We start from the raw sequence: 27878 nt of genomic DNA, 5'->3' as shown, positions 1-27878 counted from the left end.
GGAGACATGTAATAGACAAAACATTTACCCACATGTGGGCAAAGGTACGATAAAAAAATAAATTATTAACCTCAATAAACCAAAAAATAAAATATTCATATTTGCTCTGCTGGGGAGGGGGTCAGTTCCCACTGCTGTCCTGCAGGGGGCGCTGCGGCTTCACAGGCAGCCTCGGGTGACGGAAGCATAAATAGAGAGATCTGATTGGTCAACACTCTCTGAGCTGGAGCCAATCAGAGGACACGAATGGAGACATTGGGACCAATTCTGTTGACAGTCACAGGACCATTTCTACATATATATATTTATATTTACTCATATCTTCATAGATCTATATATTCTTCGCTTTTCCAGCAGCACTGGGTGAAAACTCCACATTTAAATGGTTTTTTTTTTGGGGGGGATTCAATAAAATTTCATCATTTAAAAAAAAAAAAAAAAAAAAGATAATGTGTGGAAAAATAGCAGTTTAGTGCAGATAAATGTCACGTTTTGGTGAGATTTTGCACATTTATACATATAATATTTATAGATAAGAAAAATATTACTCTCATTAAATCTGTATCACCCAGGCCTCACATGAAGGTTAAGGCTGCGATCACATAGTTCTCTTGATGTCAACCAATCCCACAGAAGGCCATCGTCGTGTTTATTAATCTTTTTCTTTCTTTAAGGATCTCTTGACCTTGGAAACGTCTACACAAGGCGGCTGTGCTGCGAGTAACACATAGTAAAGTAACGCTGCTCCCTAATGCCGACATTCTGGCAGAAAAAAGTGTCAATACCTGACTACTATGAAGAAATTAACTGAAGTACGACCGTTTGTAGGAGCTCAATGAGACAGCCGTTACGATTTCACTGAACCCCTGTTCACCTGACATCCAGATTATAGAGCATCTTCTTCTACTGACTGATGTAACTTCAGATGAACTTTGCACATTAAAAGTGATGCAATAGTTTTCTCGCTAAATAGTGAGCAACATTTCACCTTGAATACTTTGTAAAATGGCATCAGTGCTTCTTAAAGAAGGAAGGAAGTAACTATAAGCCAATACTAAATTTCAGTAACTTTAAAACACTGCTGATTGGTTCTCTTCCGGACCTTGAAGTGTAAGTTAAAAAAAAAAAAAAGAGAACCTGAGAGCTGAGCTTCCTACAGAAATGAAAAAAAAAAAAAAAAAAACTCAACTTCACATTTATTTAGCTTATTTCATTAAAACGGGATCTACAGGAGTGGATGGGGGTTGTATTTTAACTAAACCAGGAGCAGGACTATTGCTGCTTTCTGATGTTTGGTATGCCTGACTCAGAAAAGCATCTTGTAAAGCTGTTGCTGTGGATTTGGGTTGTTTTCAGGCCTAATCTTCATCGTAAAAAGCTTCTAATTCTGGTTTTATCGTCCTCCGAGCAGGAAAAGCCTCGGCCCAGCCTGTGGCCTCGAGCGTCCCTCACAGGGGGCCCCAGACCTCAGGTTGGAAACCACTGGTCTGTCACACAAAGCGAGGTCCTTTTGTGAGATTTGCTGACAATGATGATGATGATGGTATAAATCTGAGTGTCTCCTCAACAGATTTGGGACACTTATGCTTCTGATGTTACACGATAAGTTCACAGGACGCCGACTATGGATGTTGTTGTTTTTTTTTCTTTTTTCTTTTTCAGGGACAGGACAGTGTTTAAAAAAAAAAAAAGTATCTATCAATTCTCCACGAAACCTAAGTCTATTGTTTCAGTTGCACCTCCTCTCCCTCCCTGAAGGGGGAAACAAAACAAAACAAAACAAAACAAATGAGTCGTCTGTGGTCGCCAACTATTGCTTCAGCAGATGATTGGATGGGTTTGTGTGTATGTGTGTGTGTGTGTGTGTGTGGAGTCTGTTCACCTGTACAAGTTTGGTTTGTGTAGAGGAGGAGGAGTGAGGAGTGAGGAGAGGGGAGAAGGTGAGGAGTGAACAGGAGGTGAACGGGGGAGTAAAATGAGCGTGGGCGGTGTCTGGGAGGCCAGCCGCCTCTGTTGGTCAAACAGCTCTGCAGACAACTGTTCCCTCTGTGTGTGTGTGTGTGTGTGTGTGTGTGTGTGTGTGTGTGTGTGTGTGAGGACGATGTGAGCCGGGTCCTTCAGGGTTTCACAGTTTCTGAACCTTTCTGTGAAAATTAAAGCTATAATAAAAGATTTCAGTCTTAAAAGTATTAAACTGTAAATTGGTGCAGTATTTGTTTTTTTGTGTGTATTTCCGAGATGTTTAGAATAATTTGGCCTGATGTCAGTCAAGTTCCATCGTACTTTGGCTGCTTTCTTTGACACTTTATACCACCGGAACAAACTGTTTGGAGTCAGAATGTTTATATTTGTTCCCACTAATTTAAACTGGTTTGGACGGATTCAGAAGACATTGCAGAAAGAACTCACTGAAGACTTTTGGACAATCTGAAATATATTTTCCCAGTTGTAGACGAACGCAGCTCAAACTTTGATTAAACCCAGACTGAATCGGGACTATTTCCAGACTATTAAACCCTGCTGGGCTCATTAAAAACTGATTGTTGACTCAAATCCAAACTAGTGTTGAACTGGCTTCAGACTACAGACCTTCACTTGGCTGAACAGTTGGACTAGTTTTGGGTGAGGAAAAGTTTAGAACTACTTTTGGAGTGGTTTTAGACTTTGGTTTCAATCTACTCTATGTTTATATCCTTTGTTCTGGCGACAAAACAAAAGTGAATTTCATGTTTTTGTCCTGTTCTCACTTTTTGACAGAAATGAACAAAACTTCAAACATCAGTGAATTTTGCTTCAGGCTCATTTTACAGGAAGCTTCAGTGTGACGTCGACTCGACGTGTCTTTCTCCTGGACAGGAAGAGGAGAAACACCCCCGACTGAACTTCACTTTAAAGTGGGAACTTTTTTCATATCATGTTTTTCCTTCCATTTTCCTACATTTCAGCTTGTGAATGAGTCGTATCTGCTTGATACTCGAGTATATTAATACTGATGATGATGATGATGATGGGGACGGAGATACACCAAATAGTTTTGAATGGAGGATGAAGGTGAAAACAGTTCAGCTGCAGGAATGGTCAATTTTAATGAAGGTCCTCACAAGAAGAGATGTACAAACTGTGTGTGTGTGTGTGTGTGTGTGTGTGTGTGTGTGTGTGTGTGTGTGTGTGTGTGTGTGTGTGTGTGTGTGTGTGTGTCCTCTACGGCAGGTTGTCGTCCCGCAGGCTCTCCAGGATCTGGACCAGGCTCTCCAGTCCGAAGACGTAGCCTCGGTCTGGCCCGTCGTGAACCTCAGTGTCGCCACGGAAACCCTTGAACGTGGAGTGGGCGAAGTCGATCATACGAACGTCCACCAGGGGGGGCTGCTGGGGCGGAGCGGCAGGGGGGGCTGGGGTGGGCGCTGAGAGGGACCCTAAACTGGGAGCTGGGGAGGGGGAGTCTGAATGCGAGGTGGGGTGGCAGTCTGACGTGGTGGGAGAGGCTTGTGTGGATGGAGGACGAGGGGCGGGGGAGGGCGGAGCCATCACAGAGCCCGGGTTCAGGTTCTGGCTCATGTCCGTTTTACAGGGGGCGTTGGGGGGTGAGGGGGCACTGGGGGGCTCTGCGGGGACCCCCGGGGCCTTCTGCTGCCAGGTGGAGTTCTGCCCAGAGCCGAGGACCGAGGCGCCCTCGGGTTCCTGGAGAAAACAAACACAACATGAGGACATCATCAAACACACACTTTTTAACAGGATTCAACATATTTTTTACAAGATTTAACAACAAAACACAACCTGAATCAGTGCATATAAAGAAAAGCTTAACGTGATTCAATGTCACTACAATATCAGAGTTCTGGTCCACAGGCCTTATGTTTGTTGAGTAAATTCTGCAACAGGTGTTTCAAGCTTAAATGGCTTTAAAAAAGAGACATCAGGAAACAGTGGAAGTCCAACTGTTTTAATCTGGATGTGGAACGTAGGAAGTGGATAGTTTGGACTCACCTTTCCCTCGTATATGATGAGCAGCGAGGACGAGTAGAAGCGGTAAGACGCCTGCCTCTCCAGCACCGCCTTCAGGCTGCGCAGCTTGTTGAGCACCGGCTCAAAGAGGTCCCGCCTCAGGCCCGTTCCGTTGTGCATGTACTGGTACAGCGCCTCACGGAAACCTTCAATCGACAGGCCGCGGCCGTAGTACTTGTTCCTGCAGAGGTAGTGACCGGTGCTCAGCTGGTACACCTGTGGAGGGAAACACGGGACGGCATGAGGCTCCAGAGGTTCGAATCGAAGCGACAGCATGATAAACAAACACCGATACGTCGTCTGAAACCTTCCAGAGACAAAACAATCGATATCGACATAACTGACACAAGTGATATTTCAGTGCTCTCATGTTGCAGGAGGTGTGGGTGTGCGTGCTTCGCCCACCTGCATGCCACACACTCTGACTCCCAGCGTGCCTGAAGTGCTCTGTTCACATTTCTTCATCTGCCGGGCGGCCTTCTCCTCGGAGGCGTCGTCCCCGTGCTGCCGGGTGCCCATCTTCAGGTCCAGGATGCAGGGGTAGGAGAAGTGGTGGACCACGTTCTCCAACAACAGGAATTCTGGGTAGGACGCCGCGGTCAAGGGGCAAAACGGCAAAGAAGGTTTCAACACACGAGATGGGACGGAGGTGAAACACCAGGCGCATGACCACGTTGGAGGCGGGGCTTAAAATTCAACCTGTTCGCAGCAGTTGGGACACGCCCACATGTGCCGGACAGCTCAGATCAGTTTTACAGGAAGAGAAAAAGATTTGTAGCAAAAAAAACTCAAATTATACACTTTAAGAAAATGTATTGGGACGAACCAAGAGGTCATTTGCCGTTTGGTCATCAGCTTCAGTGATGTGAGCGCTTTGTGTGAACCTGTGGAGAGTAGTTCTGGAGCTGACAGCAGCAGGGGTTGAATGTGTTGCTGCTCTTTCTCTCCTCAGCTGTGTTTTCCAGGCAGCTGCAGCTCTTGCTCTCTTTCCTCTGTCCCTCCCTCCCGTTTCCTTTCCCTTCCTTTGATGCTGTACATCAAAACGTGACCTTTAACCCGAAGACCTTGGACACAGCAGATCCTCCCTTGCAAAGCTTCGGAGCTTATTGTCGGCTCAGCCCACTCCACTGGAACCACCAGATACAAATAAATGCCAGTAATAATAATTTATTTTAACATTTTATTTTCTATTCTGTACATATCATTATAATAAATACTATTAAAAAATATTTCCAAATTAATTTAAATCAGTACATATTATTATTATATAATTAAATTGCTCTTATTAGTATGAATTCATATTGTTGAATTAAATGTACAATTAACATCACGTTAATGAAAACATTTAATAAATGTTATTTGGCTGGATTATATCATTTTATCTCTGCTATAATGCAAATTATTTTATCTATTATTATTTCTTTATGGATGAAGACAATTTATTTCTCAATTTCAATATTTAGGAGTGGTTTAGATTAATCTTAATCAATAAAGGATCCATTAAATGACAAGTAATAACATTGACAATTGTAATTTTTAACATTGGTCATATAGAGACATGAGGTTTAAACAAAAAAAAAAAAGAATTGGAAACTCCAGAATTTCCCCCAAATTTATAAAGATATTTGGTTAGTTTCAAGAGGCAGATGTTTATTTATGATACAGGAACTGATAGCCGAATGTTATTAGTACTAACATGGTGGAGTTTGGGTCACTAGTAGGTAGTAACAAAGGTTTTCTTTACATACAGCTAATAAAGCAACATGTTGCTGCACATGACAAACGTTTCATGTAACAACATGGTGCATCTGTTGCCCAATAATTTTTTGTAAATTGTAATTTGCCTTAATTGCATGATAATTTGTTTTAATAAGATAAATATCAGGGAGAGTGCATTCTGGGAAAAGCTGGAAATCAGCCCGGATTTAAAGACTTTCACCGTCAGATAAACGGACTCAGTGAGGAAGGATACTGAAGAGTTTGCGGTCCTTCGATTCGGACCTCATGCGGCTGAGCTGCTGTCTGTGACAGCGCAGGCTCCAGGGGTTGTGGCTGATCTTCTCCAGTGTCAAACCGCTGTTCCAGTCCAGCATCTGGAAGGGAACGTCGGAGTGGATCTTCGGATCGAGCCGGGGACTCTTCAGCTCTGCCGGGCTGTGGAGGAGGTCAAGAGGAGTGGAGATTTAAAGGGCCGTGCACACCAAGAATGACCAATAAAGAGTGTTGGAAAAAGTTGGGTTTCCTCCTAAAGTCCAAATAACATGAGTCGGTGGCGAATTGATGACTTAATGAACCGGGAAAGTGGGAAATGGATATCTGAAAGTCCCTCGAAACCAAATTTGTGCTGATTGCAACATTTAACTGCTGAAACACTTGGTATAACTGAAATCAGCCCTAAACATGTACTATCGATTCGATCAGGGCGTCCCAACTTACAAGTACAGCAAGATGATGACCTGCAATCATTTCCTGCATGAGAGGAAGAGAAAATGGCAGCTATGACGACCAAACTGTGGCCTGGATGATATTAATTATTTCTTTTTTGGAGCAGCAGAGAGGAGTGAAGTCTCAGCATGTTGGCTTTTCTTTTTCTTGGAAACATTTAAGGCCACATGGTACGACTCGAGCTCCGTTCACACAACATTTCAAGTCGAAATGGCTTGTTTTTTGCGTTTTCCTTTCAGAAAAGTTCCGTGCATACATGGCAACGTTTTGACAGAGATGTCCATTTACATGGAAACGGCAGAAACGCTAAAAACAATGTAGTTTTCATGTAGGGCCGCTAGTACGTTCTAATTAAGTATTGTGCAGTTGCTGTAAATTCTACCTTTACAAATATACTAGTTCGGCTACAGCTGAGGTGATTTGAAGGTTTTAAATGATGTGCTCATTGTTAAAGTTATGTGGAGAGGTGTTCCTAATATTTTGGTCACCACACTAGAAAATCCAGAGCAACAAAAACACCTTCAATATAAAGGAGAAATTATCATACGTTTTGGATAACATTAAATTAAGTAAGTGAACACTCAATTAACTAAAAAAGTTTGAAGCATTTTCCAAATATTCAATTGAAAAAAAAAAGGAAAAACATCAGAACTCATAAAATACTTTAATATTTTAGGATTCTCGTGTACTTTTACAAGCTGGAAGTCAGTGGGTGAGTGTACCAAATCCAAAATATATGCAAGTTTCTCTGTTTGAAACAAACTTTTTTTTGCTTGTTTGTTCAAATATAAACTCAACACGAATCAGTAGCTCCGTTTTTTCTGAAAATGCTAAACGTTGTGATCGGTCTCCTCGCTACTTGCTCGTGGTGGCCTTACTTCTCTGTGGCGTCGGGGTCGTGCGGCTCCCTCTTGTCAGGCCTCTCCTCCTTGTGTTCAGAGGAGGAGGAGGAGCGATGAAGGCTGCGGCGGGAGTGTTTCCTCCGAGGCTGCTCCCTCTCTGGGGCGTCGCGCTCCTCGTGGTCCCCGACGCCCCCCTCCGTGTTGCTCTCCACATACGGGTACGCCACCAGGTTGATGTAGCCATCGGAGTCGCCCTCGAAACACACCAGCACCACACCTGAGGAGGCGGAGCACACCAACAGTCGAGGTGTTAGGAAACATTCTACATATCTGTAAAGATACAAGACCCCATTTACGCGTCGTTTTTGCTGCGGAAATTCTGTATTTAAACGGCACCGTTTTGAAAGGAGCCATGACACTTTGGAGGCTGCCATTGTTGTTATTGTCCATCTACTGATGCATGTGCAGAAGAACTGCATGAGCAGTAGTGGCGTTTCTGCCGTCCCGAGCCCGAGCGTTTTCAAAAAGTTACGTTTCCCCCCCGTTTACACAGAGATGAAGAAGAAGCGTTTTCAAAAAGTAGTGTTTTCAGCAACTCAAACCACGGAGGGGAATATCATGGATCACAGAGTATTTCAAAAACGTATCGTACTTACGACCTGTCCAGAAATGTAGCTACCTAACTGGTAAATAGATTTTAACATAACCTTAAATAGAAAAAGACTAATTGTTGACCTTGTGAGTCATAAATGAGATCACAGTCTGAGGTATTGAGCTATTTTTGGATTTAGTTTTCAGGTTTTTCCTCTGCCAAGCTGTGATCTCAGTGAGAGGGGACAAAGTGCTGTATTTGACTGCATTATCAGCAACAACATGGTATTTGCCATTCGGGTGAGATTAAGGGTAAAACAGAACAGAGATTTGACAAAGCCTCTTCCGCACTGTGTTGAAGTACAGTTAAGTGAGCACTTACAGGAGATTTAAAAAAAGTGCCTGTAAAGAACTTGTGTTTGTGGTAAGTTCAGAGACCCGGAGAGTTTAAATCTGTGCTGGAAGAACATCCTCAACCAACATCTTACCATTTACCGTTAGCTTTCCCGTCATTCATCATACATCCGTGTATCAAGATATGCTGCTCAGCACTGCTGAAATTCAATTAAGAAGCATCTCATACATCAAATAAGTAGAAAGAAATACCCGGCAAAGATCCATTTAAAGATGAAGCTACCATTTTTAGCTTTGCAAACACAGCAGACGATCCGAATCCTCCCAGGTCCAAATATTGACTAAATACTTGAGACAGATCATGAACATCTAGAACTTGTCCATCTCCACAAACACAACACAGGGAGTAACTTAATCTGATCATGTCACACAGTATGAGGATGAAACATCCTTGACACATTCAGACCGTCGTCCCCGGGCAGCTGTCTGTCTCTCTATGAAGTTATTTAATCAGCAGGACAATGGTAGTGGGTAGAGATTTAGTTCCAAATTTAGACTTCTTGTGGATCACTGTTGTCATGGCACGGGGGTCCAGAACACCAGTGAGAGTGGACGAGGGGCAAATACACACAACAAGCGCAGGAAGCACCTGCCCCAGTGAACCAGAAACGTCAATAACTGCAGCAACATTCCCACGTAAATAACTGTCTTCTTTAACATCTGTGTCAGGCTTTTTTCAGTTTAGTCTGAGAAGCTTCCACTAATAAAAGACTCTTATCAAAGTAGAATCAATGTGAGACCGTTTGGAGTCCATCAAACCTCTTTTACCAGAGAAGTCTCATCGAAACAAGGCTACTCTCAAATCAACAGACCTCATCACACTTCCAAAATGCTCATTTAAATCTGCCAACACAGCGGAGTCGTTTCATAAAATAATGAATGTTCTTCAGGTGAAACTATCACAATCTTTTTAAAACAAATCTCGACTCTCCTCACCTTTGCCTACAACTGGATAAATGTTGCAGTTTTATCTTGAGACTTGTTGGCCTTTGCTGTAAAATTCACAGGCCCAAACTGGCTGAAACCTGTTGACTCGTGTTAGCATTCGCCTCGTCCTCACTGAAAATGAGGAATTCCAATAGTGACACTTGTTGGCCATAGCCTGTCTGTGACATAAATATCATGACACTGAGGCTGTATTACTCAAAGTTTTCAAATGAAAACACAAAAATTTCATTGCATTTTGGGTGTCCGTTTACAAAACAAAGGTGCTTGGAGACACTGAAAACAACTTTTTGAAAACGCTCTAATTCTGTCATCATGTCGCCACCTGAGTCTAGTTTCTGCAAAGGGTTCTTCCTGTTCAAGGGCATTTTTCCTTTCCACAGTCGCAAACAATTTTTTTTTATAAAATCTGCTTGCTCGTGTGGATTTGTTGGGTTTCTCTGTTAAAAGTGACTGACTGTTAAATGACTGTGTTGTATTTGGTGCTATATAAATAAAGTTGAATTAAATTGAATGTAACGATAATATAACTATAATTAGGCCTGACTTTGATTCTTTGCAGTGTTGAGACACCAGCCTAGCCCTTGTTACAGGAGACAATTGGATGTCAAAGAAAGGTGAAACTCACGAACCAAAACCATCGGCTGCATTCCTTCAGGAAGTGTCCCGCTGCTTTTATGTCCTGGATGGCTGTCAGGGCCCAGAGCCACATCTACAGCCATCACTGAAGTTATTAATGCTTCATCCACTGTAAGAAGAGTTCTTTATTTACGTGTGGAGAGGTAAAGTGTGGAGTGTATGGGTGTGTGAAACACTGGCTGTCAGCCTTTGTTTGGATTTGTAACTACAGCAAATCCCTGTAGAAACTGTTAGAGCATGTGTCCGGTGATGAAGAGCAGAGCAGTGAAACCACTTCACTTCCATTAAACATCCGTACTTCCTTCCCTCTCCTCTAAACCACTGTGCACCACCAAAACCAGGAGACATCTATTTACAGACAGGCTGGAATTATTGTTAAAACAATGAAAAATATGTAAACTGAAAAAACCTAGAACAAAAAGTTTAATAGAATCCGGCAAGAAAAAAGGATCAACAGATTAACAGGAGAGAAAAACAGATATCAGAGAATACTGAAAGGTGTGCAAGACTTGTAAAGTGGCAGGAAAAAGGTCCCTCTGAGCTGGAGTGACTGCCATAAGTCATAAAGTGAGTCTCGTGTTTTGATTCCCAATTTCTCGGTCAGCTAAGTTAGCTTTGAAGCTAGCAACTCTCCAGCAACCCTTTAATGTAAAACAGTGTTGATCAGTCCTGCCCCAGGAGAGTCACAGGATCGCTTCTCTTAAGCCCCATTTACACAACATTTCAAGTGAAAACGCATCATTTTTGCGCATTTCTTTCAGAAACGTTTCACGTTTACACGGCGACATTTTGAAAACCTTGTTTACAGAAATGGCCGTAAAACTGGAAACGAGGCAGTTATGAGTACACGGACATTTATATGGACAAATTACCAAGTTGGCTTGCTATTACGGGCGAGTCTCAATAATAAAACTAAAGCATATATACAAATCATTTCAGTGTCAGTGACTCTTGGAGAGCAGCTTCTAATTGTTGTTGCTGCTGGTTCCCACCACAGTGATTTAATTAACGATAGCTTCATGCTGCGAATAGTGTTTGTTCTCTGTTTTTCAGGATCCACTGGATGTTTGTGTGTAATTATTCTGAGGTCAGATCTGGCTGATCTGGTACGCCTCTGGGATCAGATCTCATTTAGATTCAGGAGAGTGTGTCAGATGATGGAAGCTATGAGCTGGCTCCACACGAGCAGCTCCCAATCCCAGGATGGGAATGTTAGGAGGAGGCTGACCTTTATACTCGGGAGTGAATTCCTTCATCTCTGGAGGAAGAGACTCGTAGAAGCGCTGCTCCCTGCTGATGAGAGGTTTGCACACCGTGTGGTCATCATAGCGCATCATACTGGTGTGACCCCCCACCTGCACACACACAAACAAAAAAAACAGTTCTCCAATTTAGGATGAAAAACAAAATACTGATAAGAATATATCCCATAATGCCACAATATTAGGAGTTAAAAGAGTGACAAATACATTCACAGGAATGTTTGGCTCTAATTATCAACATTTGTACTTCATATTAGAAACCATATTCTATTCTCTATATATGTTTATTTTATTCTAAACATTTTAACTTTTTATTATAAGATATTCTATAATTACAAGGTAAACTGTAAAGTTTTTATATTTAGTGTGTTCCCTTAATGCCACATTTTGTTTCAGCACGTTTTTTTTTTTCTATTGAACCCTGATTGTACTCTTTTTGGACTGAAGTAAAGAATAATACATTTCCGCTCACCTGGTGTATGAAGGGCTCCAGTGGAACGCCTCCTTCTCGTGGTCGAAGTGAAGCCCCTCCCCCTGACCCCGCCCCCTGTAGCTTGCTGTCCATGTTGTTGGTGTGAGGGAGGCACATGGCTCCTGGCGGACGCACCGCGCCTCCTCCTGCAGAGATCAACAACAGTGCTCACATTGTAGTGGAGAAGGTGGAGGTGTCAAACGCCTTTCTGATCGGCTCAATTTGATCTACAGCGGGCCGAATCAGCAAAATGAGAACAGAACAACTATTAGGCCCCGTTAACACAACACTTTTATAAAGTCTTTACCACGACTAGTATGCATGCACAGTAGTTGCATTTCCCCCAGTTTTGGCAGAGAGTGTTTACAAAAAGTTCTACTTTGGGAGCAGTTTTCAAAATCCCTGAAAATTCACTTTCCACAGTCTTTCTGTCCTGAACAGTTTATTAAACTAATTTGGACAACAGCTTTAAGTTTACTGTTGGTTTGGGGGCAGGAGAAGGAGAGACAGCAAGTCTACAGCTCACATAAACTACAGGACAGTTAGCTTCAGTATAAGCTAAAACTGTTGTCTAAACAGTAACTATTTCACTAAACTCATGGACTCGGAGACAGTTCCTCTATTGCGTCAATGCTCAGCCGTTTTCAGAGACTGTCTCCGTCTGTCCACATGTTGGTGGTTTATCTCAGTTGTTTTGTTTCTGCTGCTTCTTCTCGTCATTAGTTCAGAAATTCTTTTTTTTTTTTTTAGAAGAGCAAACTTGCAGATCATAGAGCATCTTCATCCCACGAACTGATGTAACTTCACTAACATCCAGATTCTAGACCATTGATGATCTGAAATGCAAATATTTAAAGATTGATGACTGAATAGAAGATATGAATACAGACAACTGACAGACTCACTCGGTCTGTCTGTGTCTGACACAGAAATCCTGATAGTGCCTGCAGCAGCTGTGGGTTCTTTGGCTTCTACCAGATCACGATGCGCTAACGATTCATTTCCAAGCATCTTGCATTGTTTATGCTGGTGTGGTTGCAGTGGTTTCCATGGTGACGCAGCCACTGACAGGAGCAATTCAGAAAATGTTCAATCAGCCTTCATTAAGCGAGACAGTAGCTGAAAACAGCCTGCTATCCATGTTGTCCGTGGTCCCGGTCACAGTTGTCTGCTTTAAACATCTAATTCACAGACATGTCAGACATTGGGATGTGTGCCCTCCAGATTTAGTTTGATTTTGTGCTGCGCAAACGAAACTGATGTGAGTCCTTACAGGACAAAGAGAGACAAACACTCACATTCACGCCTATAGGACAGTTTGGGCCTGTTTTTAGACTGCATGGCTCGGTTAGTAGAGCGGTCGTCTCCCAATCGGAAGGTTGCAGGTTCAAATCCCATCTCCACCTGCCCGCATGCCGAAGTGTCCTTGGGCAAGACACTGAACCCCAAACTGCTCCCTTTGGAGTGACAGCGCCTTGCATGGCTGCAGCCTCCATTGGTGTGTGAATGTGTGTGTGAATGGGTGAATATGATGAACAACGGAAAGCGCTTTGGGGCTGCTCACATAGCGGTCAGGCGCTATATACATGAAATCCATGCACACACACAGGGAGAACATAAGTCGAACCCAGGCTGCACAGTCAACTTGGTGCCGTGGTCTTACCCTGGTCATGGGCTCGGGTGTGCAGTGACGGGGAGGTGGGGGCGCAGGGCACCACGGGCTGCTGGGAGCGCACACCGGCCCCGGGGGGAGGCGGCGCCAGACCGAATAACCACCTCTCAAAGCCGTCAATCAGAGCTCTCCAATCCACCGCCGGCAGGACAGAGACTCAATCAGGACAGGGGATGGAGGGGAGGGGGGGCAGAGTTCGGGGGCTGGCAGGAGAAGCAGGGCGTGAGGTAGGCAGGTTCACCACGTCCTGCGAGGGAAGAGAAGAACACCAGGCTCAGTCCGAGAGATTCAGGAGTGTTTAAACAAAGCATGCAGTTTTGTTTTTTTTCCAACCATAACAAGACTTCACAGAGACAAAGACTGCAGTAACATCACCATCTTCAATCTGAGCAACAGTCATAGAACACATTTACTAAACGTGCATGTTTAACCTGTCCAGATCAGTAGTAACAGTGTCGATGAGCTTCAAAGCTTCTACATGTATACTGTATATAAACCCTTTGAATAATAAGAATTCAGAAACTACACCACAGTTTACAGTTAACCACAAAATCATGATAAACATTCAATAAACAAACAGAAATTAAAAAAACAAACCTGAAATAAGATTAAAATTATAGTATGCAATAAAGCAGACTTCGTCTCACAAAACCAGCACGGTTTATCAGTACTTATTATAAACAGTTTTTATTACATTGGATTAGATAGTCATTTATATTTGAAAAAAACAAACAAATGAAAACAATCACACCTTTAAAGAAATAGACTATCATTCAACTAAACCATTTGGACATGAACCTGCAGGGAACTATGGCAGCCGTCAGTGGTGCTAGCTTGACACGCTGGCCAGTTTGACATCTTTCACCCAGAGATGCTGTAATCCAGCCCGGTCTGAGAAGATAACACAGCTCAGCAGGATTAAAAACCTCACAAGATCTGCTTCGACTGAATGTAGCTGAAGGTGAAGAAATAACCAGAGTCTCCTTTTTTAGGTTCGTTGAATAGTCTTTCGGTAACTTTTGGCGTTACATTAATCCTGATAATCTGTGCAACTTAACTCCCGATTCTGATGGCAAACCTCAAACCAGCAAACACATGTTGCTTCAGAATAAAGCTCTTCACACCAGGTTTAAATTGTGAATGTCTCCTCTCTGCTGTACACCTCAAAGCTGCACCACGGTGACTCTTCTCCCGCCTGGAGATAAGAGCAGCAGGCTGGAAGTAATAAGGGAACAAAGAGGAAATCGAAGACAGAAACCCGCCCACTGCCTGCTTCTATAAAGGCATCATCTGGTCAATGTCACAGCTGTAATGAAACACGACGCTCGCTCGTGACATCACAAGTTGACTCAGAGTAAAATACCGAAACCAAACACATCCTTCAAACGGAAGACGGGAACTCCAGGCATTTCTTCATGTTACAAACACGTCTAAATCCTGAATTCTCATCAGCAGAGAAACACAGGATAAATCAGATTCTTGACAGCAGGTGAGTTTTGCTCGTGCAGATCCTGGACGTTCGATTTGAAATATTCCACAGCTGGATGATGTTCAAACTATCACCCTCAGATTAAAGACATCTGCTGGGTGATGGAGCACCTGTTGGCTTCAGGGGAGGTTTATCTTTTCCCAAAACAAACCGCAGTGAAACACATTGACATGACCGGTGTGGGGATGCTTCCTTAACAGAAGCAGTTTACAAACACACCGTCACCAAAAACTACGCTGAAGAAATACACAATGAAGAGGTTGATGATCGAATCTCAGCAGCATGATTGTGATCACAACTTTTGTTGCGTTTTGTGGTCCGTTTAGACGACAACAGGGCCCGGAGCCACCGAAAACGCAACTTTCTGGAAACGGCTCCTAAGGTGGAACTTTTTGATAAACCCTCCGTCTCCACGGAAATGCAACCTGAAACTTTTCTGAAACGGAAGGGCAAAGAATCATGCATTTTCACTTAAAACATTGTTGTGTAAACAGAGTCTAAATGCTTTTCCTACGATTGGTCTAAAAATATGAATAATTGCAAAATTCAATAACAAAAAAATAATGGAAGTGTTAAACTTATTTATTTGCCGATCTCACACTAAAAAATATCAAATAAAATCAATTCTTTGCATTAATGTCTCATCTAGTTTTTTTTTTATTTTTTATAGCAAAACCAAATACCTGAAGTCCAGATCCACTAATATTATAAAATTCAGCTTCATAACTAAGATGAGTATTATTTCCCAGAAAACAGGTCTGAAAAAGTGGGGTGGTCTCACATTCGGGGTCAAACATTCAGCTCACACAGTAAACAATGTTTTTTCCCGGGAGAGATGAGATCTAAAGTTAGGAGCACACAGTAAACATCAGGACACATCTGTTCTCTAATGTGGGATTGAGACGAGCCCACCGAGGACTGGTTGGACACACAAACACACAGATGTTGACAGAGGCTAAAGCACATGTCTAAACTCATAACTGTACATCGACGACACTCGTGTCCTCGTCATTATTTTACTAGAATCAATTTTGAATCTGCAGTGCAGCTTGTTCTGCCCTTTTTGCTCTGCAACTGTGCAAGTTTTACAATTACATTACATCATTACAAAAACAACCAACACCACCGACTCGTGGGCCAACATGAAACCTTGTTTTCAAAACATGTTAGTAAGTCACGTTAACGCAAAACTTCTCAGAAACAAAAAAAGCAAAAACAATGCGTCTTCACTTGAAACGTTGTTGTGTAAACGAGGCCTCGTCCGGACAGGTGTGAAACAGCATAGAAGAAACAACGACATGATCTACATTCCCTGGTTTCATAGAAAGGAAGTCTGTAGTTGACTGTATCCTCTGTTAGCAGATCTAAATGCATCTCAACAGTGAATTTCTGGCACAAAGACAACAGGTGTGTGTCTGGCGGCCAGCAGTGTGATGCGGGGGGGTGGAAACAGAGCTGGAGGTCAAAGTCGAGGACGAATCACATATCATTGATATCAACACCCTCCTCTTCCTCCTCCTAATCATTAGCAATAAAGATAAAAAAGCTTGACTTGAATAATGTCCCCAAATACATCAGGACCTCTATTATTTCAGCTTAAAACTTCCTGTCTTTGACCTTTTCACTTTTCCTCCTTGCTTCTGCTCTCGATGCTGTTTGACATTTCTGGTGGTTCTCTCTGGAGCTTTTCTTTTTGTGATTCAGGGGTAATGTGAGGGGGATGTGAAGCAAGATGCTGTGTGTGTGTGTGTGTGTGTGTGTGTGTGTGTGTGTGTGTGTGTGTGTGTGTGTGTGTGTGTGTGTGTGTGTGTGTGTGTGTGTGTGTGTGTGTGTGTGTGTGTGTGTGTGTGTGTGTGTGTGTGTGTGTGTGTGTGTGTGTGTGTGTGTCTGTCTTTTGGCATTATGTGTTTAGGAGCACCTAACCAATTCTCTGAGTTTAACTTTCCAGTACACTTCAATATTTTTGTTTTACAACGGTTTCGTGCTCACACGGAGGTGGTGCACATGCACAGTAGCAGCATTTCCATCTACACAAAGACGAGCCTGAGGATTTTGAGAAAGTTACATTTTCTACCATTTCCATTGAGAGTGATTTCAAAAATGTTTCATGTTGTGAGCCATTTGCAAAACGTTTTTCAGAGGCTCTGACCACCGCTGTCATGTAAATCGACCCCCAAAATGCAAAGAAAACTTTACAATTGAAAATGTTTTGTAAACTGGGCCTTGTATCATATGAGCGAAATCAGTGATCCTCATCTGGAGGGTCGTGAGCCAAAAGTGGGTCGCAGTCAGATTAAAAAAAAAAAAGAAGATATAACTCAATGATGGGGCAATAATACCTCTTTGCCATTTCACACAACAGGAGAAGACAAACTTGTGATAGTATCACATGTTACATGTGAAACTATGAATCAAAAGTGACATAATGTTCTTTCTGCAAATAACATTAAATTAATGAATTTATTACAAACATCCAGATCAAAACACTATAAAGTGAAATAAGTGCTAAAAAGTACCTAAAGTGAAAACAACTTCATTATTCTTGTATCAAACCCGGTGGTGCAGTGGATAGCGTGGATAGCGCCTCACAACGGTTCAAATTCAGCCGGGGCCTTTCTGTGTGGTAATTGCATGTTCTCCCCGTGTGTGCATGGGTTTCTTCCCACAGCCCCCAAAAACATTGTGATATACTGTGCATCCTTACAATTTTTTTTTTATTAATTAACCATCTTCTGTTTATAATAACTTATTTTTATTGGTTTGTATTACTATTCCATAATATATAAAATTTTTATTTATTATCAATGTGAGTTTGATCCAGCAGATGGTATTCAGACAACTGATACGGACTCTTTGTGTCACCAATAAATGTGATTGGGTGATTATATAATTAGAATCACATCATGTGATGGGCATAACTAATGCTGCCATGCATTACATAAGAAATACATTCAGTGGATTCCATTGTTTGTGGTTTTAAATTTGTGTCTCTGCCTCCGTCATATGGCTGGTTTTAGTTATAATCACAAGCATTAAACATGCAGGATGCCTTTTTAGCTGTTGGCTGTTTTCATATTGTTTCGTGCTGTCTAATTGCTCTGCATGACTCTGAGGTCAGACAGATCATTGAGGTAGAACTAATGCTATCTGACGTGAATTAAAATCTACTGCAGGATCCTCCCTTATTACAGCCAACACAACCGGGTTGTTTGTCCTTTCGTCTGAAGTTTCAGCAGTTTTTTCTGTACGCTAGAAAAAACTTGTAGTCAAGATTCAAGTCAGATTTTTATTATGGTGACTGTCAACTATAAACTACCAAGTCCTTGAAGAATATGGACTGGGAGTCATGACCCTGAAGGCAAACATTGTTGTTATTGTCCGTCCACTGAGCATGTGCAGAAGAATGATTTACAACTGCTATGGTGCAGTAGCAGTGTCCCGCTGTCTACACAGAGATGGAGACTGAGCGTCCTCAGAAAGTTGCGTTTTCGCCCATCTACACAGAAATGGAGTAGCAGTTTTCAAAACGTTCTACCTTGCAAGCCGTTAACAAAAACCTAAGTTTTCAGTGGCTCTAAGCTCTGTTAAGTAAACGGACCCCAAAAACGCAACGAAAGTTTTGCATTTTCATTTGAAACTGTTGTGGCATAATTGGAGCCTAAATCACCACTAAATATTTGCAATGACCTAAATAACAATCAAAATGAACTAAATTCAATCACAATTAAGTGACACCGTTATATTCATATATATATATATATATACATACATATAAATAAAAGGACAGAACACAGGGACGAGCTTGAGCTAGTAGCCATTCTTCTCATAGATCCTTGTAGTAGACGTGTTCGGGAACATTTTGATCTTCAGCTAGAGAGGAGACATTTCTGTAGTCCTCACAGTGATCAAAGTTTCTCATCAGACAGTACAAACAAACAAACAAACAAACAAGTTGGTCTGTAATCTCTGTGTACTACCAGGTGTGGTGAATGATCTGAGCAGCCAGCCAATCCACTTAGAGGATCTGAGTGAGCATATCTTACATCATCAGCATGAGTGACGGCTCACTACGGCTGGACAGCGTCCAGGTACCGATTAAGTTCCTATTTCTGACTGACTGACTGACCGTGTGCGTGTGCGTGTGCGTGTGTGTGTGTCCCTGTCCTTCAGTAAGTCACAGATCTGAGAGCCAATTAAAGACTTCCAGGAATATCTCAGTGTAAATTTGGCCGCATGTAGTTGAATTTCGAGGGTGTCTGAGGATTTGAAGCTTGTTTATCATTTGGTCTGACCCGAGGACGTCTTTGAGACGAAGCGCTCCAGTGACCGCACAACTAAATCTTTAATGGACCATCACAAAATAATCACACACACACACACACACACACACACACACACACACACACACACACACACACACACACACACACACACACACACACACACACACACACACACACACACACACACACACACACACACACACACACACACACACACACACACACACACACACACACACACACGTCGACCTTCATGTACAATATTCCCATATGATATTGACTGATCCCTGTTGCTGCAGTGGCGACTGAGGTTAGTTTCCAGCTTTGATCAGATGTTTGCTGGTATAGATGAGTTGTTTAGGATCCAGGAAAAGGTATGTCAAATCAAGACATATGGATCACATGATGAGCTTTAGTGATCCCAGTGGGGCAGCAGAAACTGTCTCTCCAAAAAGAACCAAAGCTCACTGTAGCTTTAAGTTAGTATCCAGAACAATTCTGAATCCAAACAGAAATCCTCAGTTTAAAGGATTTCTATTTAGAAACATTTAATCATGAAAACAATTGAAATGCTTATTATTGTACTACAACACAGGCTTGCCCTGTTTCTGCAGTTATGCAGAAAGATGAAGGACTGAACATGATCAGCATGTTGATAAATGGGAGGTTAACCGTGTGCATGGCTGATTATTGCTGCCATCTGAAGCCCTTTCCTACCTGTTGTGTTTCCAGCCTGGTTTTCTCCCTACAGCAGCTTCATTTGATACTGTGGATGAATCCTAAAATACAACGTCGAGCTAAGACGTCACACTCACCCGGAGGTCTATACCTCAGCAGCTTGTGAGCGTGTTTTCCTGCTGAGTGGCTGTATTCCTGCAGCGCAGCGTAACCAGGCCAGACAATGCTAAATAAGGGCTGCATGTTGATACTGCTGACACACACACCAATGCCCTGGGAACCACGCAGATCAACGAGGAAAAGTTTCCACCTGGCTGGAGCACGTATAAGAAACACTGACCAGATTAAAACCACGGTGACCCAAGAGAGCAGGGTTTCCCGCCAAGCCAATACCAGTCAAGAAATGGAAAAAAATAGATTAAAATATTCAGTTAAAAGGATGAATTTGGGCTTTTTACATGAAAAATCTGAAATTCTGATTTGGGATGAAATATAAAAGATAAAAGAGGTTTCACTCGTTGTTGTTGCTACCTACTAGGAATGTTGAAAATAATAGTTTCTGTAATGCGATGCGGACGGGGACCATTCTGCATTGATGTGGCGACAAAACATAATCGAGTATAAAGTAGTAATGTTGTTATTAAACATCTCAAGTTCAAAAACATAAAGAAAAGTAAGACATGACGTCATGCGCCATCAGACAAAAGAGTACAAGTGATGTCTGCAGTTTGGAGATTCTATCATATTAATGAGAATGACAAAAGTAAAGCAGGGTGTAAACTAGGTTCTGCCAAAATAGCAAGAGGAGCTGGATAGCATTTAATAAGTCTAAATGTCCACTTTGGCATGTGGACAGATGGAGATGGGAATCGAACCTGAAACCTTCCGATTGGGAGACGACCGCTCCACCAACTGAGCCAAGCCGCACATAAGAACTATTTACTACGGCCGCGCCATGGTGCACATGACCAGTAGTAGCGCTTCCTAATCTAGTCGAAGATGGAGCGCAAGCTTTTTAAGAAATGTGCTACTTAGAAGCTCTCCGCTCCACATTTACGTTACACTTCAAAATGATCTGCATAACACTCGACACTAATTTAGTCACAAGGACCAATGAAATGTACAAAACAATATATCATAACTAAAATCGAGTTGTCAAGAGGAATTAGAAAAAAGACGATCAAGTTTGGAGGAGTTGAAGGAATGAAAAAAGAAGAGACAAAGAAAGCAATAAAGCAGAGAAGACATGAGGTGGTTTGGAAAGAGCGTTTGTTTGGGGAACAGAGCTGCAGCTGCTTCACAGTATCATGAAGTCCTGTGGCACAAAACCTCCAGAAACACGTGAGTCAGGCTCAAAAATCATAACACACACACACACACACACACACACACACACACACACACACACACACAGCTGCCGCCCAGGTCCCCTGACACAAAAGTCAACAGCTGCTGAGACACACAAGTACAATTTGTCCTATCAACAATAAGCTCACATCAGTCCAGACCCCCCCCCCCCCCCCCCCCCCCCCACACACACACACACACACACACACACACACACACACACACACACACACACACACACACACACACACACACACACACACACACACACACACACACACACACACACACACACACACACACACACACACACACACACACACACACACACACACACACACACACACACACACACACACACACACACACACACACACACACACACACACACAAACCTCAGACTCTGACATTACCATGACAACCAGAACTTCCGACTGGTCAATCAGCTGAGAAGCCTGTCACGCCTCATCGTACTCAAGTGCGCTCTTAAGAAGGAAATATGTTTTTAGATGATCTCCTTTTTCCCCCAGCCTCACTGGGAAAAACTTTAAATCCAAATCAGTTTTCTGTTTCTCATTGACGGAAAATGATAAACTGAGATAGAAGCAGACATCAGATTTGACAAGATCAAATAAGAAAATATAAGAAAGGCTTGGATGAGCTCTAAAAAGCAAAGATAAGCTAAGAAGCGTTAACAGGGCTACGGTGAAATTAAGGCAAAATTCTGTTTTTCAATAAAAATCCAGATACATCATCAGACTGAGCAAAATTGCTGTTAAATATCTGACCTTGTTGCTTTTTGACTGAAAACTGCAACCAACTAATTCCACACTGTGGCTTCTTGAATTTCAGAAAATCACATCATTGATTATGTTAGAGAGGCACCACCTGTAGTGTAGAAATATACTAGCAATACAAAATGTATCAAAACATTTTAATATTCCACGTGTTTATACCGAATGTGCGGCAATTAAGTGTTCTAGACGTTTGTATCCAGGTATGTAGCAGTGGCTCCAACCTTTTGGTATTTAAGTCCGATGTTGACCACTGCATTATGTTGTGACCCTGAGGGATTTACTGTACCTGTTCTAACGAATATTCAAGCCCAAAGTCATCCATCTGACCTCCATGGTCCCTGTGATATAATCTGCACGGACTCTTTCACAGCAAAGACGAATGGAAACTTTTCACAGGTCCTTCCTGTCAAACTGGAAAAATCCAAATGATCAAATTATAGAATGAAGGCTGATTATACTCGAGTGAGGCGACATAACTTTAGTCACAGGTCATGTTTTATTTATAGTTTGGTGACAGGACTCGCTGAATTCACCTCAACAGACGTCCGGCTGAGCTTTAATTACATTCTGTCCCAGCAACAAAGTGGGAAAAGGTTCCTTTTTATTTTTTACACCGTAAAACTTTTCCTTTTCAACCCCCAAAAAATCCCACAAAACAACTAAAGATAAAAAGATTCAGGTTTAGAAACTTAACTGAATTTTTTCTTTTGATAAAGTACATTATAAACAGAAACACACAAGAGAAAGTATTTTATTTCACCTAAAGTAACTGAAGTTAGAAAGTAAGCATTTCATTTGATTTTGTTTATAACCAAATACTAACATGGCAGCAAATTTTCAAACAGAAAAACTCAACATCAAAGAATACTTAAAATAGACGTGAAAAGCGATAACACCAAAGAAAGAAACTTTTCAAAATAGACATTATTAAATTGTATATATAAAATTGTAATATGACATTTGAATTTAAACAGAAAGACAAATTCAATTACATTTCAAATGAGTCTTAAAAAAACTTAAATATAAAAGATAAATACATTTTAAGGATGAAAATAATATTAAAAATAATGTTAATAAACCAACTCTACAGCTGAGATCATGACTGAACCTGAAGTACCACCCAGTGAAACAATATGTTCTAATAATAACACAAGAAATAAGAAATGTAGCATTCCAGGCTCTTTTTACTCAATGCTTTCTAGTAAAAATGCGGAAATTTCAATGCGTCTGAATAAACAGCAACGGCGTTTGAAGCCATTGAAAACACAACCTTTTGGAAAGTGCTCCGCCTCCATCGTCGTAGAAACGGGAGAAAATGCAACTTTCAGAAAACTAATTCGTGTAAACGGCGGCAAGGCTGCTACTGTGCATGCGCTCCATGGCCATAACAAACAGCTCTTCTGCACATGCTCAGTAGATGGACAATAACAACAACGTTTGCCTCCAGAGTGTCGTGACTCATTGTCCATCTTCTCCTTGGACTTGGTAGGTTTATAGCTGACGGTCACTGTAATTACAATCCAACTTGTTCATCTGTCCACTCCTATTGTTCATGTTTATAGTGTGTTGTTCATGACAAAAACAAATAACAGCACCCATAAGAGGCCCAACATGAAAACTACATCATATTCAGCATGTCTGCTATTGCCTGTAAACGTGAAACCAAAGGCCAAAAATGATGCATTTTCATTTGAAACTTTGTCGTGTAAATGTGCGTTCAGTCAAATACAGTGGCTGTCTGCTCAAAAACTTCATCTGCTTCATGAGAATGAGAGGTGTAAGTTCAGAACAAAAACACCTTTGACCCGTATAGAGGGCACTTCCTGATTCCTGAGGAACGTTTCAACCTCAGGTCCAGAACAAGCCCCGCCCCCACACCTTCAAGTCCTCATTTAGAGCCGTGACATTTTCACACAGACAGCAAAGAGGTTGACGTCCGTTAATGATCTCTAGATAATAACTGGTTTGACACGGTCGCAGCGGAGCTGATTTCTCATGCGATTCGACGTTTATTTATTTCATCTACGCTGGATGAATGCCGAGAGGGCTGCAAGTGGCAAACAGCTTGCATTCAACAGACATGTGACATTAATATAGAGATAAATTATTTCTCTAATGAGAATAACCTGAACAAAACGACAACCAATGTGGAAATTGTGTTTACATTTTGAAGATATAACTTTAGGATACATAAAGCAAAGTGATTCAAGAAGTTACAGACAAAACAATCCCGAATAAAAGCAAAAGGAGGCAGCAGAGACCAACAAAATCTAATGAAATAACAAATAAAATGACCATAAAGAGTCAGAAAATGACAAAAATAGAGATGCATGATAACAATCAGTGCCGATGATTATCGGTCTGATATTAGAAAAAAATGATATTTCACGAAAAATCCGATAATTGTTTTGCCAATAACTCGATCCAATTATACTTCACCCAATTATTTCGCTAATTTTCATTCTGTTTGTTTTCCCTGTGATGACGCTGCCTGCTGTTGTCGCACGCATAACACCATATTGATGCGTCACCTCAAACATCAATCACTGGGGTGGGCATTTTTCAGTTTTTAAAAAAAGTACGTAAATGTTCAGCCAAAGTGCGAAGAGGGGGACAACGCTACAAGTTTCAACACATCCAACCAACATATTTGCCTTTCTTTATCTAACGTGTTTACTTATACTATTAAAAATTTTTATCGGTTCCAGCATCGGTTTTGAGAACCAGGAAGTTATCAGTGAAAGTTATTGTACACCCCCAGACACAAAAGGGGGTCTAAAACATGACAAGGTAAGAAAAGCAATGGAGTGAGGTAAAAGGACCCAACAGAGACACAAAAGAACAGTAATTAGAAGCAAAGTGACAAACAAAGTGAAAGCAAGAAATTCCAAAAAGTCCCAAAAACGAGCACATGCCAACATGCAACATCCATGTGCCACAAAACTGCAAGAGGTTTTCTATGAAATGATCAATGTAGAAACTATGAGTGAAACAGCTGTAAAGCTGAACAATAATTAAACAACAACTATCACTAAAGCCGTCTCGGTCAAACTTCCTGGCCCTGATTTGATTTCTAAATGTTGTTTCCCAATCCAGAGCCTTTCCTGATCTGAACGTCCATTTTCCTGGATTATAGCCTTGCAAACTGGATTTCATGGTTTAAATAAAGAACTTGTGTAAACAATGGAAGTGTTGCATGTCTGTGTATTTAATTTGGGTGTGAACCAGAGGTGGATTCATGAGATGATTTACAGATGATGTGCAGTTTTTTTAACTGCCGTATAACGCCATATTACGTGGTTTTCCGTGACATGGCATTCTGTGGTGTTTCGTGGCATTACATGAGATGTTGTTATGTGGTGCATAACATAATGCGCTGTATTATGTGACATGGCGTGGCATAGTGTTGCGTAGCGCGGCATTACATGCCATGGTTTTGTATGGCAATACGTGGTGTTAAGTGGCGTTACATGGCATGGTCTTAGAAGGTGTGGCATTACGTGACATTATGTGTCCTTGCGTGGATTTAGATTGTGTTATGTGGCGTGCAGCAAAATGTGTGTTGGTGGTGATATGTGGGGTCGGGACTGGAAGTAAAGGATATAACATGAGGAGCACGTTCTTAAAAAAAACAGAAAATGTTCTGAAATAAATGTAGGTGAATTGTTTTGACATGTTATACATCTTATATTGATCTAATGATGGAAATGTTTTTAAGACCTGTCTTTAAATGATTCAGTAAGTTTGATGCAAAGCTCTTAGTATTAGCAAGTAGACCTGCCTCCGCAGTGATGACTTTACACCGATCAGAGAGGACGGGGATTCGTATGTTCAGGTACTGCTCAATAAAGTCAACATCCTGCCAGGACACACTTGTAAAAGAGATTATTAATCTCGATGTGGCTCTCATAACTAAATAAAAGCTAACGAAATGAATGTACTGCAGGAGCAGCTTCTGCCTCCATTGGCAGCAGTATAACAATTACTGAAAGTTATTATGTGTGTGTGTGTGTGTGTTAGCAATAGAGCTACAAACGAGATGGAGAGTAAAAATGCAAAACAAATTGCAGCCCCCTGAGATGCACGGGCCCCTCAGAAAGTACCGTTACATTACTTGGGAGTACGAGATGGAGATGCATCATCTCGCAGTGTGAGATCTGTTTACTGCCTCTGACTGGCTGCTCTGCAGAAGCCAGATAAGCAAAGCAGCCCTGGATCAGGAGTGTGACAACAAACACACACAGCATGGCCATCGTCACAGCCAGACCAGCTGAGAGAAGCATCCTAAGGTGAAACGCCCTGAACCTGAAGCTGGTCTACCTGAGAAAAACATCCAGAACCTGAAGCATCCTGAAGCTGGTCCAGCTGATGGAAACATCCTGAAGCTGGTCCAGGCTCGTGCTGCACAACACATCACACTGCTCACCTGAAACCAGGAAACTCACGCAGGCTAATGAAACTTCCACGGAGCCACCGACACCGGCCCAGGCTGCAGGGATAACACGACCAACACCGACAGCCAGCCCGGCTCGCGGCCACCCAGCCCGGCTGGTGCCAAGAGGACCGGGGACCATGTTAGTTAACGTTCGCTGTCACACCGGCCAGCTTCTTGACCTTAGCATGACAACATGCTAACGAGCCAAGTCAGCCCTTCTCATTTAAAACCAGCCAACAAAACGTACTTCCAAGCAGCTTCACGTCGGGTCGCGCCTCCTCCGCCTCTTACCGCCGCTGCGGGTCCCGGTGTCTGGCTAAAAAACACTGACGTTAGTCCGGCGCGAGCTGCCGTTTAAGTAGCCTCGCATGCTAACGCTTGCGGGCTAACGGCACGGCTCGCCGTTACGCAGTGTCTCCCGTTAAAAGGCTCCGAGCTGTCAAAACAAGCACACACCTTCAGGACTGCAGACTCCGCGGAGGACACACCGGATGCGCTTCAGACACTGGGGAGGGTCACGGATGTCGGTCCGCGGGACTCAAACTCCTTAACGGCCGAGAAAAACATCCCAGGTGCTAACGTCATGACGGTGAAGCTAACGCAGCCTGTTTGGATTTTTACAGTTCATTTACAGCACGGCGACGCTCCCGTGCCACCTACAGGCGGTAGCGGGGACTGCAGCTTCAGTCGCTCCTTCATGTTCACGGAGAACCAAGTTAACAATCACTTCAAAAACTTTATTAAAACATAATCACATTACATTTGGAAAATATTCAGAATAAAGTCAAGGAAAGGCAGTTATATTTATACAGCACCATTACAAAGACACAGGCCAAAGTGTAATTTAAGTGCCTTTATCATTGATGTAACATTTAACCTTTTAAAGAATCTCCTGAGGATGCGGCCGGCTTGACCAGTTACAGAGTCGTCCTTGCTGAATTGTTCACAGTTATTGAATAACCAGGTTCAGTTTCGGCTTTCTTAACGCAGGAGACGGCGCTGGCCTGGGAGGTGGACGGGCTGTCGTCTTTCTTTCTCTTCTTGGTCCCTTTCTTTTGCAACCTGCCGGCCTCTTCCTTATTGATGACGCTCCTCTTCCCTCTCCCAGCTGTCCCACTTTCCTGAAGGACAATCAAAAGATTGCAGAGGCACACAAAATATACTCTTTATTGCTCAGATGTTTAGAAAAAGAGGATCAAGAGTAAATACCAAACAAAAAAAGAGCTCTGTCAACAAGCACATACATACCTTCATGATGCAAGTTGGACAAAACCAGTCCCCCTCAGGTATTGTGAAAATTCTGGGTTCAAGGCGGGATGTGTGACTGCCCCTTTCACAGCCTTCAAAGAGGGAGCAGATCCTCACGAGCTCCCCTGTGACAGAACTGGCAATACTGAAAAGACAACAAAGGATGCAGGCAAATGAGAATATATATATATATATATATATATATATATATATATATATAGAGAGAGAGAGAGAGAGAGAGAGAGAGAGAGAGAGAGAGAGAGAGAGAGAGACTTTACCTCTGGGAATAATAAAGCATTTCTATTGTATTGTATTCC

The 27878-nt window shown here is 42.2% G+C and overlaps 1 protein-coding gene across 1 annotated transcript; it reads right to left on the bottom strand.

The window, feature by feature from the left end:
* Positions 1 to 1207: 1207 nt before the first annotated feature.
* On the bottom strand, positions 1208 to 26948 carry ip6k1 (inositol hexakisphosphate kinase 1). The gene is made up of 9 exons (XM_080461969.1): positions 26770 to 26948; positions 13276 to 13531; positions 11613 to 11758; positions 11107 to 11233; positions 7326 to 7566; positions 5975 to 6156; positions 4408 to 4583; positions 3985 to 4218; positions 1208 to 3678 (listed from the first exon to the last, which is right to left on the bottom strand). The coding sequence occupies exons 3-9, from the start codon at positions 11727 to 11729 to the stop codon at positions 3202 to 3204; spliced, it is 1554 nt and encodes a 517-aa protein (XP_080318095.1). The 5' UTR covers positions 11730 to 11758; positions 13276 to 13531; positions 26770 to 26948; the 3' UTR covers positions 1208 to 3201.
* Between the last annotated feature and the right edge of the window lie 930 nt (positions 26949 to 27878).

Source organism: Lipophrys pholis, assembly GCF_963383615.2.
Source record: "Lipophrys pholis genome assembly, chromosome: 4".
NCBI classification, from domain to species: domain Eukaryota; kingdom Metazoa; phylum Chordata; class Actinopteri; order Blenniiformes; family Blenniidae; genus Lipophrys; species Lipophrys pholis.
The sequence above is the reverse complement of the archived record's forward strand: the minus strand, read 5'-3'. Positions and strand labels throughout refer to the sequence as shown.

Bases quoted from the DNA above. Each gene is read 5' to 3' on its own strand.
- ip6k1 (XM_080461969.1), bottom strand. From the start codon at position 11,729: ATGTGCCTCCCTCACACCAACAACATGGACAGCAAGCTACAGGGGGCG. The intron at 7,567-11,106 runs GTCAGCCTCCTC...CCGCCTCCTCAG, and splicing joins ATTCACTCCCGAGTATAAAG to GTGTGGTGCTGGTGTGTTTC. The intron at 4,219-4,407 runs GTGGGCGAAGCA...TTCCCTCCACAG, and splicing joins TCAGAGTGTGTGGCATGCAG to GTGTACCAGCTGAGCACCGG.